This window comes from Glycine max, chromosome 12, assembly GCF_000004515.6.
Source record: "Glycine max cultivar Williams 82 chromosome 12, Glycine_max_v4.0, whole genome shotgun sequence".
NCBI lineage: Eukaryota > Viridiplantae > Streptophyta > Magnoliopsida > Fabales > Fabaceae > Glycine > Glycine max.
This window is the reverse complement of record NC_038248.2, coordinates 38956473-38975023: the sequence shown is the minus strand read 5'-3', so window position 1 is coordinate 38975023 and position 18551 is coordinate 38956473. Positions and strand designations below refer to the sequence as shown.

Sequence of the window (18551 nt, the reverse complement as noted above, 5' to 3'; positions counted from 1 at the left end):
AAAATCAAATGAACTACACTCACATTCATCTTCAAAAATCAGCGCCCCATATAACTTGCCATATTTCTGTCGGTCTCTATATATTCCTTTTTCTTCATTTCCCTACTAAAGAAAAACCCTCAGTATATATATATATATATATATATATATATATATATATATATATATATATATATATATATATATATATATATAATAAGTGATATAATTTGATAGTAAGAAAATAATAGAGAGAAAGAGTGTCAAATAAGTATTTGTTGTCCATATATCATTACTTTCCTTAAAATAATTATCTTTGCAAGCAACTTTTATTTCTTTATTTACAATACATTTTTTTAACCAGGCAACTTACTCTAAAGGTCCATGTTATTAAGTATTAACACCTCATCTTCTCACTTCCCCCTTTTTCTTTTGTTTTTTGTTTTAATTTCTATTTTATCTTTCTTTTCATACACCCTCTTCATTCTCTAAACAATCCCTACTTCCTCATCTTCAAACATTTTCTTACTTTATTTTCTACAAGCATGTCTCTTTCTTGTTCTTTATTGTCTTTTCCATGAGTTTTCGCACCTCCATTATTTTTTCTTTCTAACATCATTTAGTTTGTTATTCTTTTTTGCGTGTCACCTATTTGACAGAAACTAGTTTATGTTATGTAAAAATACACAATAAAAATTAATTTTTATTAAATATTTTAACAAAATTTTGTCAAGATTTACGACAGAATACCTTTATTAAAGATATTTTTATAAAAACAGAAACAAAAACGAGAAGAGAGTGCGAAAATCGAACAAGAGGTGTCAATATCATGGGCCCGCTCAAAAACGAGATACGATGATATGTGCAACTCATTCATTGGGAGCTGCTATTGACACTACCATTTTTACTATTGGCACTAAACATGTGGGTGCCTTTTAGTTGTATTTCCAAATTATCCCTTGGACAATAACACAATAGAAACATGTCTTTGTTGCATAAATGAGAGTGTGAGTAAAGAAAAAGGAATTATGATCTCATTATATTGTTTAACAATAAAATCATGATTCCGTTATGTATTTTTTGACCCCAAACAACATAACGAAATCATGTTTTCATTGTGTAAAAGTGGAGTGTAAAAGAAATACACAATAGAAATATGACTCTGTTGTATATTTCATAAAAAATACACAATTGAAACATATTTTTGTTATATATTTTTTACACTACTTTTAATTAATTTTAATTGCAAGTTACCTTTTTAAAAGCAATAAAATTAGTTGTAATAGGATTTACTGTTTTTAATAGTAATCAATATCATTTTTTTAATTAAAATTAAATTAATCGGATAAAAGTTACCATTTATAAACGCAACCGAATTACTTAATATATGTATTACCTTTATTGATAGTAAGCAGATGAATTTATGATATTAATTTGTATCATAATTAATTTGACTACAATTAAAAATGAAGGGGAGAAAATAGTGTGAGAGGAAGGGAAATGGTGAGGCTGTCATGATGGAGAAGTGAAGGAGGAAGGGAGAAGAGTTGGAGGTGTAGAAAAACTCAGAAAGATAAAATGATCATTTACTAAGACTTGGTAGTGTCAATACAAATTCTATGAGTAGCAATAGGAATGCCCTAATTCATTTTAGGGGGAAATGGGGTTAAGCCTTTGTTCTGTTGTCCTGCTTTTGCGATTAAAGGCATTTTTTTTTTTGGTCCAACAGCCGTCAAAAGGCAAAGTGAGTATGACCAATATATAAACAGGTAGAATTTGTTTCTCAAAATAAGTAAAATATTGTTATTTTTTAAACAGAAGAAGTATAGATAAAATACCAAAAAAATAGAAAACTACTTATTTTAATACTTTTTAACTTTAAATAAACTGGTCCAAATAAACAAAAAAAATGTTTATTTTTTCATAAATAAGTTTAAACTCAATGAAGAGTATATGTTTTGTACTTCCACTTAAACATATGATTCATGAAGATGGAACTGGAACTGGAATTGTGGAGGGAGAGAACAAAAGCATATGCGTCCACATGTGCAAATCCAAAGACGGTATATATACAATCCAGCATTAATTCATGCTTCCTTCAAGTGCAACCGTACAAATGTATGTGTTGGAATATATATCTTTGCATTCAAGCTATACGTGCCTACAAATACAATCAATGATCCGTCCCTCTTTCTCTATCTCTCTAAAACAAAATAATAAAAAATAAACAAAAAAATAGGGGGATATGATTGTATATGCTTGCTTAATTCGTCTTGTTTGAGCATTTTCTGACAGGTAGCTAACGTAACCAAAAAGTTCTTGCCAGGATATTCACAACCATCTCAAAGCATGGCATATATTTCAGGGCTTCATCATTAAATAATTAAAATTAAAGAATAAAAAAAAAATCAATCCTTTCTTATTCTTATTGTTTCATAAAAGCAGATAATTAGATCTTTGATGAACTAGTTAAAAAGATGAATCTAATGCATGAAACAAACTTAGAAATATATACCTTGAAGCTTGCTAGGGTTTTGGTTTTTTTCTAATTATGAGATGCCGACAAACACTCCAGTTTACTGTACTAACAAATTAAAGTCTCTTTTGAGCCATCTCATGTTAGGAATTGGCACTAGTTAACCTTGAGTTCGAGGACAAGGTATGTCTCCATGAACTACTTAAATTCTACTCATAAGGAAATTTGCAGAGGATAATACTTGCTCATTTTATTAATCTTTCATGTATTTATAGGCTACTACACGAGTATAAAGATAGAAAAGATAATCATTAGCCATTCACAAAATGGCAAAAGCAGGTAAAAAGCATAACAGAAATGCTAATCCACTAGTAAGAGAATTCCACTAATAGTTTCTCTAAGTGATTTTGCAGAGCAAGCAGCACTAAGACCTTCAAGCATAATCCTCAAGGTACGTGGGCTTCCTAACTGCCCTCTTGGGCCTGTTGTAGCTTCTTCCTATCATCTCACTTGACCAATCTCTTGCAATAATTCATTAATCAAACTCATGATTTTCTTGGTTCTCTGCATATATATAGAAGAGTAGGTAAAGTGAAAAAGGCAATAGCTGATTGATCCAATACTTCCTCATTTAAAAAATAATAACCACTACCAAATACCAAATATTGCATTTAACCTTTGGTTTAGTCCACACAAATCTAATTATAAAATCATACTAATGTTTTATTCTTCTATAAAAAACACCTTGAGATTCTCGTCCTAATTGTATTAAATTAAATACAAATATACTATTTACAGTACTGTTCAGTTAAGGTGTATATCATTGGCAACATTAGGGTTGTAAAAAGTAGAAGACAAATTGCGAGGGAAAAGTTTATTGCTTTGGCTTTTCCTGGCAAAATGACTTATTTGCTCTCACAAAATATGGCACTTTAGTATTATTAAGGACTATTTATTTCATTTTCGGTACCAATAGGCAATAATATATGATTTGTCCAATGAAACGTGTACAGCACCAAAAACATTTGCAACATTCCGTCGACTAGTTGTTGGTGTCTGCCTGAAAATCTATACATATTTTGGGGCCCAAAAATGAAAAATCTTTCTTCTTGTTGAGCAAAAGATATGTTATATTACTCATGGATTTGATTGAGGTGCCCTTTCAAGGATGTGGAATGGCCAACCAAACACGATATTATATATACGAACCAAATTTCAGCACTTTGACCTCGCATCGAGATTGATATTTAAAAGAATTGAAAGTTCAATTGGTGTTAGTTTCAGGGAAATATATGACAATGATACACTTGAAAAATAGGACAATGATGCATTTGAATAAAAACTCTATTCATAATTATGGCATAAAAGTTAAAATTAACGATATTTGATTCTGGGCAAAAACTTATAATATAAATTAATGTTACTGTAAATATTTGTATTTATTCTTTCATTTTTTTTTATGTTCGGTTATATGTTAGTTTTACTTCGTTTATACATGTACTTTGATTTTGACACTCACACGTATGCAAGGTGATTTACTTGATTTTAATGTTCACCAAACATTATTTTAAAATTTATTCCTACAGAGAAAGATCCCAAAAAAAAGTATTTTGTTTATGTTCAGAGATGAGTGTGGGGGAAGAAGAAGAAATTTAAGGTCAAGGTGCTAAACTATGCACGTATATATAATAATATGATAAAAGAGATGGGCATAGCAGCCAATAGCTTCTCGATCAGCAGGTAACATATCTAATTGAGTTGTAAAACGTTTTCATCTCTCTGATATTTTATTCTAATCATATAACCTTACACTATAAATTATTTAGAACCTAAAATCTTTTTCTTAAAGAAAACACACTAACTATTTTTTCCCCATAATTTTATTCCATAAGAAGTCTGTATAGATTTCCATAAAAGGCAAGGCTATATGTCTATAATTTACATGCTTATTAGTTTTGTTCTTCATGATGGCATAGGCTTGAATATTATCTAGCTTAATTAAATGATAATCACAATCAGAATGAAGAAATCAAATTATACAAGAGTGATCACTTTCACAAAAGGTCAGAAGTGGGCTTCACTTTGTTTTCATCCCAAAAGTGCAGCATTGCTTGGATTCATCACTTTCCTTTTGTTTCATATCACATTTGGTCATTTAGGTGTGTTAGGTTGATAGTCGATCGCTTCCGTTCTCAATTTTTCCATACCTATTATCCGCCAAGAATCAACCAACTTCGCTTCACGCACCCGGTTTTTTTAATTTTGCATTTTCTTGCTTTTGGGATATATATGTTTAATTTGTGAATGAAACTTTTTTAATTCTCGTTAAATCTTATGGTTAAACATTTAAATATTTTTCATTGGTTGAACCAACTCCCCAACCCTCCCTTCTCCAAGTTGCAATTGAACCAGATTTGAGGGATAGCCCATAAAGTATTCAACTCTGGTTAGAAAAATAAATTTGTTCCAAAATATGTCATTTTAGTCTTTTAATGTAATATTAATTATCTTTTTTTACTGATATTTCTTATAGTATTAATGATAGAAATTAAAATTTATAAATAAATTAATAATAATAATATAAGGTTAATTTTATAAAATTATTATTTTATTTATTTATTATTATTATTTTATATATATAAAATAACTTAAGATGACGATAATTATTTTACAACAGTGGCAATGCATATATGTACAACCAGGTTAGTGATTGGTTGTTGGTACTACTCTTTTCTTTTTAATATAAGACTAATATTTTGAAGTATTAAAATTTATTTAAAAAATTAATCTTTTTTTATACATAATTTTTTACATACATAAATTTGAAGATCAAAATTCTAATAATGTATTTTAAAGAAAAATTTATTTGTCAATCATATCTATCATATTAATTATGTGTGATATGTTACTATTAACATTCCGTTTATTACTAGAATTTAGTTAAAATATACTAATAGCATAAATATTTTCCACACCATAAATCGTTAAAGAAAATATTTAACTTTATAGTTATAAATAATTACTATAAAGTTATATTACAATTATTTTTAATTGATAAAAAATATAATAATTTAATACTTCAACATAATTGCCACTTGCTCATCACAAGAATTGAATTCAAATAAATATGATAGATGAAAATGGAAAGCTCAGACTTGCCTGTCTGCTGCAAGCAACCGTACAATGTTACTTCTCTGTTTTATAAATAAAAATATAAAATATAATAATAATATACTAATATAAAATATTTTTAATAATTATTATAAAAATTAATAAATTTATTATATATGAAATTATGATTGTATCATATTAATTATAATTTTTTCGTTGTAATAATATACTCCACCTTAACGAGTATAAAGTATAAAAGGCAAGGAGTTAATACAAAGAGTAAAAAAATTAAAATTATTACTGTATTTTTTATTTCATTCACATAGTAAAGATGTACAAGTGTTTAGGTTGGAGCTATTTACTCTTCTCAACCAGGCAATCAAGTGGTTATTAAATAATCATAAGTCAGATTGCACGACCAATGATGTGCCACGTGTCTAGCTTAATATGGGGCCTGCCGCATTTGACTTCTCTACCCACAATTCCCGAATCCCCAAACACCACCTCAATCAAAATAATTTCTATATGTCACAAAAGTAGACAAAAAAAAAAAGTCACTTTAATAAAAAAATGTAAATTACTAATTTATTTATTTAACTACGTTGGCGCTTTTTTATTGCAAATTCTATTAATATATATATTTTTTTAACGGCGACTTCACCGTTTTTCGTGTTCTGTCGTTTGTATCTGAACTTTTTATCAGTTTTTCCGAAACTGTGTCTGCTTTCAACTCTCTAGTTGCACATAACATAACAGTAACACATTCTTTTCTCTCGTTTTTGTTATTGGAATCTCGTTCACTTCAGGTTTCTTTACCCTTTTGATTCCTTCCCACTTCTGAGTTTCACTTTGGTGTCTTTAGCAACGTTTCCACGAAACACGTAGCCAACTGCCTTCAGTTAATTCAGCTTTTTTTCTTCTAGTGTGTGAATTGGTGAGTATATGCTTCATGGTTGTTTTTGTTTCCTTTTTGTGTCAACCTTCTTTGCTGTCTCTCTCAGTGTTTTGATCTGTCATCCTATGTTTCTTCAAAGTGTGATTTGTGTCTGAATGTGGCTGCTTAGCTGGATATATGATATATCTTCTTCATTCTTTTTCTTTCTTTCTTTTTTGTATTTTTTAAAAAAAATTTGGTGTACCCTTTTTTGGTTTCTAAGAAAGAAAAAAAAATGCCTTGTGGGATGAATGAAAAGAAGAGAAAAAAAAAGGGTTATTTGCATTTGGTTACACCATGTGACTCACATGCTTATATAAATCTGTGTTGAGATTTCATTTGTGTGTTGGACTTTTTTGCATCATTCTGATCTTGCTCTCATTTTCCTGCTTTTCGGTCCTTGTAAGATTGGATGAATAGAAAAATGGATAAAGTTTCGAGATTTATGCGTTTCAGATTGGTATAGAGGAGAGGATTATGATTGTGTTGCGTTTATTTTGGATATTCTGGTGCCTTTCTATTTTGGGTCTTTGATGCACTTCTTGTTCTGCTTGATTTGTGGTTTTGGTGAATTTTAGTTTTGGATAGACATGATGGGTGGTAACTGGTGAAGTGGTTGATGGTAAGTTGTGCTTGATTGATTATTTCAATGTACTGATGTCATTGTCCAATGTCCAGCTTTGATTTTTCTACCTGATATTATTTTTGTCTTCTGAGTGTTTTATACTTCCGAAGACTTTTTGATAACGACTTTGAAAATTAAGAGGAAAAGCCTTCAATTGACCGGTTCAAGTTCAATGTTGTAAACCAAGTACCACGGAATGCTCTATATTAGTCTATTACTAGTGGCATATATTTGACTATGTTTTGTTGCATTGTGATGATGATGATGACGATGATGATGCACCTTGTGGCAGGTATGTAAATGGATTGGATGATCAATAGGGAATTATAGCACAGAAGAGGAACTAGGAGAGATGAAAGAGGAGTCAACTGGACTTATCATTGGGATTTCCATAGGTGTTGTGATTGGAGTTGGTTTGGCAATTTCGGCATTGTTCTGTCTTAGATATCACCGGAAGCGGTCGCAGATTGGCAATAGCAGTTCCCGGAGGGCACATACCATACCTATCCGTGAAAATGGTGTTGATTCTTGCAATATTCTATCAGACTCAACCTTAGGTCCAGAATCACCTGTGAGGTCTGGACGAAATGGCATGTCCTTATGGCTTGATGGCTTCAAGAAGAGTAGTAACATGGTGTCAGCATCTGGAATACCAGAATATTCATACAAGTATGTTTGTCTTAAAGTGAATTAACTTCATGTACTACCATTCTTCTCGCTCTGAGATGACCCTTCTCTATGTTCTTGCACATGTACATGTGCTGAGACTGTATGAATAATAATTAGCTGTAAGCTTTTCTTATTATATGAAATATGAAATGGTTGGCTCTAAATTAAGCTTAAATGCTTCATGATTTTTGTTCTTTGAAGAGAAATTCACTGGAATAACGGGGTGATTTGGTTGGAGCATTTAACTATTGGATGATGAAACTAAGGAAAGGATGACTTTAAACCACCATAACTATATGATACCATCATACTTGTTAAAATAAATGTTTGATTGTCTCTAGGAATTTGACTCATCATGTCTCATCCTTCCATACCTTATACCTATGATTGAAATTTTGCAATTTTAGTGATTACTGCTTGTTTCTAAAAGTGAATCCAAGTTTACAATAGCTCGAACACAACAACTTCTTGATTGATCATGTCATTTATCTCTTTATTTTTTTCTTTCTGTTTACTTCTTTTTGTCTATGCTTCAGGGATTTGCAAAAGGCAACATATAATTTTACAACACTCATAGGACAAGGCGCATTTGGTCCTGTATATAAAGCTCAGATGTCTACTGGCGAGACTGTTGCAGTTAAAGTTCTTGCAACTAATTCTAAGCAAGGGGAGAAAGAATTTCAGACAGAGGTGAAGATAATAATTTCTCATTACTTTGAGATGCATAGAAGTATTGTTAGCTACATATCATTTTGAAAAATCAAAACACGAGAAATACGATTTTACTATATCCTAAAAGATAATTTTTTATATGTAATCCCTTCGTACAAATTTGTGTGCTAAACTTAATGTGAATAATTGTCAACTTAGCATGTTTCCATTTAGATAACTTTGCAATTGGTAATTTAGCAGTTGTGCAGTACTAAGGTATCATGTAGTTAATATTTCTGTATGATCTTTCTGCATATTTACCAATCTTAACCATGTATGTTCTTTTAATTTTTCTCAGGTTATGTTGTTGGGAAGGTTACATCATAGAAATCTGGTCAATTTGGTCGGGTATTGTGCAGAAAAGGGGCAACATATGCTTGTATATGTCTACATGAGTAAAGGAAGCTTGGCTTCCCACTTGTATAGTAAGTTAGCCATCTATCTTTTTTGGTTTACAAACTTTTAAGTCCTAAAAATTCTTCCTTGTGCCACTCGTACCACTTGGGGAAACACAATGGGTTGGATTAATTGCTAATTTTAAATGGCAACTATCAAAGTTTGTTGAATTGGCTTCTGGTTTGAATTTAATGATTAAAGTAGCGTGGCTTACCAATATCAACTGGTTAGGACTATACTTATGTTCTTCCAGGTTATAAAAGCAGCATGCCCTGGAATAATGCATGATCCCCTGCCCTTCATTTTCTTAGTTTTAATGGGAAAAAAAAAAAAAGAAGATTAACATGAAGTAGGTTCATGTGTAGACCGTAGTCAGTAGTCCTATATTTTTGTTTCTGAATATGCTTAATGGAAATATGCATATGCAAACAAAAGAGAAGGTTTAAACTTTTCTGTATTCACTCTAAATATGTATGTCTTTGGGGTAATGCAAACTTTTCTATTAATTATTCAACAATTTTCTCTGCTAGAAGCCCACCTCATATTTCTTAACCAAATCATGTAAGCTCGTTATGAAATAGTACTTTGATGCAATGTTCCTTTCAAGTTCAACTTCCACATGCATTAATAAATGAAGCTTATGTACTTGTCTCTATATTCAGGTGAAGAGAATGGAGCTCTGGGCTGGGATTTGAGGGTTCATATAGCTTTAGACGTAGCAAGAGGCATAGAGTATCTTCATGACGGGGTAAGTGTTCATGTGATCTACACTGAGATAATTCTGCTTTCTCTATTTAGTTATAACTGTATTTGTTGACACTCCAGGCAGTTCCTCCTGTAATCCATCGAGATATCAAATCTTCTAACATTCTCTTGGACCAGTCCATGCGAGCCAGGGTATGTCTTTGCTACTCATCACCTTTATAACAAAAAAGTAGTTTGTAAAAGAGAAAAGGAAGGTTAGGTTAAATATGTTTTTACTCCCTATAAATATAGCAAATTTTGGTTTTATCCTTCAATTTTCTTTTTTGTTGGCTTTGATCTTCATAATTTTTTAAACGGTCCCTATTACTATTTTTTTGGTAATTATGACATGCATTTAGAAATGTCACATTAGTGACTATTCTAGCATGTCATGTGGCGTGACATGTCTAGTGATAATGCTGAATGATTATGTCTATTTCTTCTAGTCATTTAGTGTTGATTAGGATGCTTCTTACACATAGTTGTTGATGCTGAATCAAACAGGTCGCCGATTTTGGACTCTCAAGAGAAGAGATGGTGGATAAACATGCTGCAATTCGGGGTACCTTTGGCTATCTTGACCCTGAGTATATATCTTCAGGGACATTCACCAAGAAAAGTGATGTATACAGTTTTGGGGTCTTGCTCTTTGAGCTCATAGCTGGCCGAAATCCTCAGCAAGGTCTTATGGAGTATGTTGAGCTTGTAAGATCTCTCTCTCCTTCTCTGCCAATAAGCCCTGCTTGAGATAATGAATTTAGACCCTCTTTGAATAAATTTCTCGATGAATACTCATAGGAGAGAAAAATAGGAAGGTAAAATGAATTTGAACTTTTCCCTTTAGTTAAAATCAATTTATGCACCTAACTTGTATACAAGTTATTTATTCTAACTTCTTCAAAAGCTAAGATGCATAAGTTGATTTTAGCTTATGGGAAAAGCTCAGCGCATTTTACCTTCTTATTTTCTTCTCCTATAAGTAGTTATAGAGAAGTTTCTCCAAATAGGATCTGGCATTTTTGGGGTGATATATAAATATACTCCATACAACATCAAAGCAAGTCATTGTCAAGCATGTGCTTGATGATTCTATGTGATGACATTGTCCTACCAAAATGCTTTGTATTAATAGCACAAAAAGCATGATTCATTTTTTATCCTAATGAATGCTATTGATTAATGGATGATTAGGCAGCAATGAACACCGAGGGAAAAGTTGGTTGGGAGGAGATAGTTGATTCTCGGCTCGAGGGAAAATGTGATTTTCAAGAGCTGAATCAAGTGGCAGCACTTGCCTACAAATGCATCAACCGTGCCCCGAAGAAACGCCCTTCAATGAGGGACATAGTGCAAGTGTTTACACGGATCCTCAAATCAAGGTACCAAAGGAATCATCATCACAAAAAGTCTCTCTCAGCCACAGTTGATGAAGTTTCCATTGATGTTGATCAGCTAGAAACCAAGAGTTCTGTCACTGATCACAGAAGAGAAGAATCTATAGATAGTACAGCTGACATTTATGATTTGTAGAATAAGGTTTTGCATTTAGCTAAGTTCTTTTGGTTACATTGAATTTTTGGTTTTTGCCTTTGGATTTGATGATGATGCCCGCCATCATCTTCTGTAGTTGTGTTAACATGTTCTTTTGTTGTTTTATTTTTTTTTCTCATTTGTTTTTTGTTTATTTATCTTACCTAGTTCTGTCGTCTCGCAGAAATGACACAACAAAATTTGTATATTAATACTTTCAAGAATTAATTTGAAGTGTCAAAAGAGAAAGTCATCTATTTTCATACTCTATAAACATCCTACATATTAGAATTATTTTTAACACAACTCATCTCATTACACTATAAATGTGTGAAATTATAATTGATCAACATCATACAATTTTAACTTAAAAATCAAATAGGTTGTGAGGAAGGGAACAGCAGACAGGTTAATTTTCAACAATGTCGATAAGAAGGACAACTTACACTGTAAAGGGGATTGATCCTTTTAGTCATACTACTTTCCTAAAATGCCATTGCTGCAAATGATTACTTAGTCACACTGAAGGGTTAAAAAAAAAAACTAATGTTACATTCACATGTAGGATAAATTTATTAATTTATTAATTTTTATAGTAGTTACCTTTAAAAGTATTTATTTTTATTAATTAAGCGTATAAAAAAATTTACAACAATAATATGTGCCTATTAAACTAGGCTTTAAAATCTCAATTTTTATTTATTTATTTTCGTTCTGTCTTAATATGCACTTACAACAAAAAAATAAATGACATACAAGTCTACTATTTATTCTCCACTTTTTTTTTTTTTGGAAAATCTTTATCCGCACTTTTCAAATTTTCGGTTTAGTAACCACGCTCCCATGTATTGAGTCAGTTTTTTGAGTTGGTTAAATGCAAAGGAATCAAAATTGCTTTGGTTGCAGTAATAAAAAAAAAAAACTGCTGCAAGCAAGGAGGAAGTAATAAAAAAATTGCTTTGGCAAAGAAGAGAAAATCTTCTTGCAATTTTATATGGTGAGATTATTTTTGCTGACACATGTACTTCTTCTTCTTCATGTTTTTTCATAGACTTTGCAATAAATAATATAATAAAAGAAATCTGTGCTGCAAGCAAGGAGGAAGTAACAAGTTTCATATTGGTGAAAGAACCTATTATTCAAGTAAGAAGGAAGTAGTGGCCATGCTTTGAGGCTGTATTGTAGTCTTTATTAACGAGTAAAATAAAACCAAAAATCCTTGTTTTAGCATACGTCCATCTTCTTCATATTTATGTTGTTTTTTAATATATTATCATAATAATCAGAATTGTTTTTTCAATTTGAAATCCCTTACTTTAGTCTCACTTTGCTTTTTCTAAATTTTAATTTCTATTTTAAAACAACTTTTTTTGTCACCAAAAATTCTAATGTGTTTTTCCTTCTTTATTTAGCTTCTTTTTATTATTTTCTATAAACTATTTTGCTCTTAAGTGTTTTTTCTTTTTCGTTTGTTTTGTTATCTATTTGTTAATATGAAGGTTATGATCTTTTTTTTATTTTTTATTTTGTGTGTGTGGTGGAGATGATACTATCGAGCATGTCCTGTGACTTTGGTCCTTGTATGGATTTTTGTAGGGGAATGTAACAAGTGTAAGAATTAAATGAGACATGTGGCTTGGGGAATGCAACAAGTATAATTATTAAATGAGACAATAAAATGTAGAGATGATTTTGTGGAAAAAAAAACTAGATTATATCTCTTATACTTATTTCCTATTTGTTTTAACTTAATATTTTTTCACTTTTCTGATCAACTTCTTTAATTATTTGTTTCCACTTAAAAAAAATAAAGGGAGTTAATTTCAATTATTTGTCTCTGTTTAAGAAAAAAAAAAGGACAGAGTAACATACATAACTAATTTCAATTTTACAGCTTTTTACTAATTGTTTTCATTTACTGAAATCTATTAAAACTATCCATTTTTTGAAGTTAAAAAAACATACCAATATGTTAATTAAAATTGTCCATTTTTATTATAAAAAAATCTACCTATTTTTTAATTAAAGCTTCTTATTTTTAATTTTAAAAATATACCAATTTGTTAATTAAAATTATCCATTTTTAAATTTAAAACTATATATTGTTTTTATTTTTTACACTTTTGTGCGTTTTTTTGCTTGAACTAGATTATATAGGAGGGTCTCTTAAGATCGCCGTGCCATTTTCTTTAGAGATGATCGTGTCATTCTTAATAAACATAAGTATTGCTGTAAGATAATTTATACGTGCAAATTTAATTTATGCAAAGATATAGTAGTATAAAAAAATACAAATTTATTATCTAGCATTACGTTTTAACATTTTGGGCTAATAATAATAATAATATATCTTACTTTAAGAAAGCAAAATGTAAACAGAGTATAGGGTCCTTCCAAATGGGCCAAAATTTGGGCTTAATAAAATGGCCCACTTGAAGCCCACAATCAATTTTGAAACCAATGGGCACGTCGTCGTTTTACCTGTTCATTTTAACCACTTCTCTCACTCTCATCGTTTTATTATCCAAAAGCATTATCAGAAGCAGAAAGAACAAAAGGTTGCAGCAACAATGGCAGCCATGGCTGCACTCCAGAGCTCAATGGCCGGTCTCTCCCTCTCTTCCAAATCTTTCTTAGGCCAACTCCTTCCTCCCATCACTCTCCCTTCTCTTCTTCCGGTACGCACTTTTCTCTCTACCCGTCACTCATTTCCTTTTTTTTTTTTTTTTCCTTTTCTTTTTCAATTCAAGTTTCAATTTTGATCATTCCACGTGCTTCTTCTCTCTCAATACTCAAATGGGTCTTTTACTTTTTAGCATATGTGCTTGTTCCCTGTTATAGTCCAAATTCATAGGAATTAACAATTCATGTTTTTCTCTTTATTTTCTTTAGTCTTTCATAATATGTTGGTATTGTTAGAGTATGTTTATTCATTAAAATGACTACGTATTCGACATGAATCTGCTATTGGAACAAGTTGGTAGCACTGAGAATGAATATAAACTAAGCACTTATTGGAGGGGTGGGGGAGCAATCTGTTAGTATTTATGAGAAAAATAATATACACTATCTGATTGAAGCAGTTTAATTTGACTTTGATGCCCGGATACAACAATAGAAACCCTATCCCGCTAGGTGAGGTCGACTAAATAGACCACACGACGCCATTTGGCTCGGTTATAAGACTACACGGATCTATATAAATTCACTAATGGTGAATTTGAGGTATGAATTCTCCATTTGTAATGTGGCTGAAAGTACTGCTACTTGAAAATTTTGAGATATGAATTCAGACCTGGTTCTCACTATTCACTAATCTCCTACCTCAAAGCATATTCTCACTCTTTATGATGGAAAGCCTGGTAATTTTAACTGTACTAGGCTCATATGCTTGGTGCTTGTCTATGTGGCAGTGGTACTTTTGAAGTTAGGAATTGGCTTAGCAAACGTTTAAGTTGAAGTTGTTGTCTTGTTATGCTGAAGAAACATACTCGACAGATATGGATAATGGAATAAAACTTTAAGCTTGTAGCTCTTTTCTAACTTTGGATTTGTTGTTTTACTATTTTATTATCTTTATTTTTCCACTATATTAGCTCTCACAAACTTTGGCTTTATTGAAAAAATTGCTTATCATCTTTTAATGAATATTTTTAAGTCATACTGCAGCTACGATTTTGTGTTCCTTTTAGTGTGTATTTGGTTCAAATTATTTTGCATATTTTTATAACCTTTCTGAGAGAACTTCTTATCTCAATGTCTCCAACAAATTTACTGTGATTTTTCTTATTAATATAATCTTTTAAATTTTAGACTCATTAAATTTCTTTTGCTCATCATTTTGTTGTTTCATTTAAAATAACAACTATAATAATATTTTGTCAGACACACGAATTGAATGGTCATTAAGGATAAAATAAATCAAGTTTGTTACTAAATTTCATAATTCCTACAGATGCAGTACTCAAGAGTTTTGTAGACTAACTTGATAATTGATATTATATTATCTTTTTCATATGCAGGGTAAGTCAACAGAGAAGCAATGTCCCATTGTAATGAGGGTTAGTATCAGATTCTTGCCTTATCCATGACCAACGATTATTCTTTTCAAATTTTGTTAAGCTCAATCAAAATGGACTGAAGAACAGTGCATGTGCAGTCATTTGCAGTTCATTGTTTGTTGGTACTTAGTGGCACTTAAAAAAATCAATTTGTTTAAAATATACTTTGTTAGTATCTGAGAGCACAATTGAACTTGATCCAGTCAATGCTTGTGATTCAAATTTGATCCACACTTGATATAAAGAATTCTACAAATTTTGTGAGCCTTATTTTGCTTTGTATTTAAAAACCTATTCAAAACAAATGTAGTGTCTTACGAATAGTATATAGAACTTAATACTGATACTGGGATCCGTTTTCAATTGTCTTTACAATGAGTTATGAACCTTTTTCATGTTCTTGAGGAAATGTAAACAAAACAAGTCTGAAAGCTTCTCTAAATTTATATTGCAAAACAGTATCTAGACATAGTTATACTCAAATATATTATGTAGCTAGCCTTAATGTTTTGTGTAATATATTTTCTGTTTCTCCTCTGGCAGCTTAAACGATGGGAGCGGAAGGAGTGTAAACCAAACAGTCTTCCTATCTTGCACAAAATGCATGTTAAACTTGGAGATACGGTGCAAGTCATATCTGGACGAGAAAGGGGTAAAGTTGGGGAGATTACTAAAATCTTCAAGCATAACAGCACTGTTATAGTGAAAGATTTAAATTTGAAGACAAAGCATGTGAAGAGTAGAGAAGAGGGTGAACCGGGGCAAATTATTAAGGTTGTCTTCATTTCCCTTGCTTCACTGTTATAGTTATAAAGTCATTTTTCCACTTTTGCATGTTCTTCGACAAATGAAAGTAACTTGTGTTTTCACTTAGAAAGTATGGATTCACTATTACTTTCTTTGACATCTCATTGATTGGTGTTATGTATAAGCAGAATGGAGTTATAAGATTGACTCGGTGGTTAAAGGAAGAAGGGAGAGGGGAAGGTTGTGTGGGTTTGAATCCCTCCTACTAACAAAAACTAACAATTAATATTTACTGATAAAGAAAATGTATAAGCAGAATAGTTGTTCATGGGTGTATATGTTCAACAACTAATAATTTTGGGAAACATTTTTTTTAATTCCAGATTGAAGGTCCTATCCACAGCTCAAATGTGATGCTCTACTCCAAAGATCAGAAGGTAGCAAGTCGTGTGGGGCATAAAGTCCTAGATAATGGTAAAAAAGTCCGCTACCTTATAAAAACTGGAGAAATAATTGATAGTTCAGAGAACTGGAAGAAACTGAAGGAGGCTACTAAGAAATCTGAAGAAGCTGCTGCTGCTGCTGCCTAGTTTTACTTATGTAATTCATTCATTCACTGGTAATGTAACTCTAGCAATACTAGTTGTGATCTCTGCTCCATTTTGTGATCTAATGTATATTTGTGGTCTGTCTATTGATCTCCATAAAATGAAACCTGGCTGATCAAATTTGTATATTGCTTGTTGAGCAATTGAGTTTTTTTGAAGAAATATTGTTTGTGTAATTGACAGAGTCGTTGTTTCTTTCTTAGTGTCTCACTGCTCAATCCTGTGGATTAGTGACTCTGTTAAGATACTAAATTAGTGGGCCAATGCTTGAATTAGTAGGTCAATGGTTAAAGCGCACAAACTAGTTTTTAAATTTTATATTACATATTATAGTATAAATTATATTTATCATTTATTAAAAAAACTACTTTAATATTAGATGATGAACTTAGGATGGCCCAACTTAAACTTAAATAGTGAAAAAATATATTTGATGGGTTTAGAATATTATTTATTTAGTTTTAGTTTTAATTCCCCAAATAATAGATGATGACACTTGCAGAATTATTATCTATTTAACTAGTTTAATTTAGGGTTTTGCAATGTGTAAGACATTAATGAAGGGACATGCAAAAAGTAATAAAGGGACAACTTCATCCCCAATCGATAAGTCTTAGCTGCAGACAAATCAAAAAGACATCTCACATATCCCCAATCTAGTTGTGAACAATTTTAGTAACCATTAAATATGTCACAACAAATCAAGATCTAGCATCATACTGTTAATTAGTACGAGATTAATTCACCAAAACCTTAATGAGTTGAATCCACCCTTTTATTGTTTAGCATTAGCATAATGTTATGTTCATAATCTCTCTTTTTTTCTTTCTTTCTCAAATTAGGCACAAAGCCACAAACCGATGGTTTGGTGCTAGTGAGAATTCTGAAAATGATAGTCACCCATTTAGGGCATAAAACTGTGATAAAATTTGAAAGTAGAACAAAGTAAGCATAAACGGCCGAAAAGGTATCCTACGTGCTCGATTAAAGATTTGGACGAACTATCAATGTATAATAATATTCCTATACAATTTTGTCATTATCTCCCATGAACGATCAGTTATATTAAAAAATATACCTGCGCATGCTAAAGTTGGATAGCCCTTATCTTTTAGTATATCTTAGTCCAACTTTCTTTATATAGTGTTCATCATCCGTTTTATTTTATTAATATGGCTTGATTTGAAGTTTGCTTAGACTGGTTGGAGTTTTGAAAAAATTAGTTTTGATGCTTTTTAAGATGGATTTGAGTTATATTTTAAGATGACCTAACATGATCTGAAGTCAATTTTGTTTAAAATAACTATGTATTTTCTAATCATTTTTATTTAAATAATTAATAGAAATATAAAACTCTATTTAAAATTATGACTTACTTTCTAAACAATTATCAAACATAAACAAATATTTTTAATATTTTCTTTTACATAATCAGAAAAGTAATCCATTCCGAACATACTCTCAAAAACAGAATTCAATCATGAAACGGAATTGTGCAGTTGAATTTGGTGCATGTGATTATGTGGTGGACACATGTACGCAATTCTTAACATTTGGCAACCATGCACGAAACTGATAATACTATTGTATAAATATTTATAAACATGGGAGTAAACAGTCAGTTGCTTTGATGAATTTAATTTAATTTCACTTATAATCAAATTTACATTATCATTTATTATAAATTATAATATATTATTAATTTTATAATAATTAATTTGACGAAAAATTTCAAAATATAAAATATAAATTTAATACGAAAATTGTTAAAATGGAATTGTTTTAAATGTTCGTAAAAATATTATACATGATAATTCCACCTAACTTATATAAACATAATTATCTCTCACAAAAAAATACACCAGCTTTGTTGAAAGAAAGAAAATCAAGTTGAGTAGAAACGTTTCAAATTAAATCACTCACGACTCAATCTTATAAGATGTTAGAATTTAAACTTATT

General features: G+C 30.8%; 2 protein-coding genes across 3 annotated transcripts; both read left to right on the top strand.

Moving 5' to 3' along the window:
- The first annotated feature begins 6234 nt into the window (after positions 1-6234).
- CAMK1 (CaM-binding protein kinase CaMK1) lies at positions 6235-11445 on the top strand. Of its 2 annotated transcripts, none has more exons than NM_001254371.2 (8): positions 6235-6500; positions 7418-7794; positions 8331-8484; positions 8804-8930; positions 9564-9649; positions 9727-9798; positions 10150-10350; positions 10837-11445. In NM_001254371.2, exons 2-8 carry the CDS (start codon positions 7478-7480, stop codon positions 11173-11175), a joined length of 1296 nt encoding a protein of 431 aa, NP_001241300.1. In that variant the 5' UTR covers positions 6235-6500; positions 7418-7477; the 3' UTR covers positions 11176-11445. The 2 variants fall into 2 exon arrangements, with proteins under 2 accessions (NP_001241300.1, XP_006591913.1); XM_006591850.4 differs by lacking the exon at positions 6235-6500 and adding an exon at positions 6584-7122 and having other exon boundaries at positions 10837-11432.
- Positions 11446-13680: 2235 nt separating this feature from the next.
- On the top strand, positions 13681-16889 carry LOC100500009 (putative 50S ribosomal protein L24). The gene is made up of 4 exons (NM_001248622.2): positions 13681-13853; positions 15198-15236; positions 15780-16010; positions 16367-16889. The coding sequence occupies exons 1-4, from the start codon at positions 13746-13748 to the stop codon at positions 16571-16573; spliced, it is 585 nt and encodes a 194-aa protein (NP_001235551.2). The 5' UTR covers positions 13681-13745; the 3' UTR covers positions 16574-16889.
- The last annotated feature ends 1662 nt before the right edge of the window (positions 16890-18551 follow it).

Coding starts and splice junctions, on each gene's coding strand:
- CAMK1 (NM_001254371.2), top strand. CDS start 7,478: ATGAAAGAGGAGTCAACTGGACTTATCATTGGGATTTCCATAGGTGTT. Junction 8,485..8,803: donor AGAAAGAATTTCAGACAGAG/GTGAAGATAATA, acceptor AATTTTTCTCAG/GTTATGTTGTTGGGAAGGTT. Junction 9,799..10,149: donor ACCAGTCCATGCGAGCCAGG/GTATGTCTTTGC, acceptor TGAATCAAACAG/GTCGCCGATTTTGGACTCTC.
- LOC100500009 (NM_001248622.2), top strand. CDS start 13,746: ATGGCAGCCATGGCTGCACTCCAGAGCTCAATGGCCGGTCTCTCCCTC. Junction 13,854..15,197: donor CTCTCCCTTCTCTTCTTCCG/GTACGCACTTTT, acceptor TTTCATATGCAG/GGTAAGTCAACAGAGAAGCA. Junction 16,011..16,366: donor AACCGGGGCAAATTATTAAG/GTTGTCTTCATT, acceptor TTTTAATTCCAG/ATTGAAGGTCCTATCCACAG.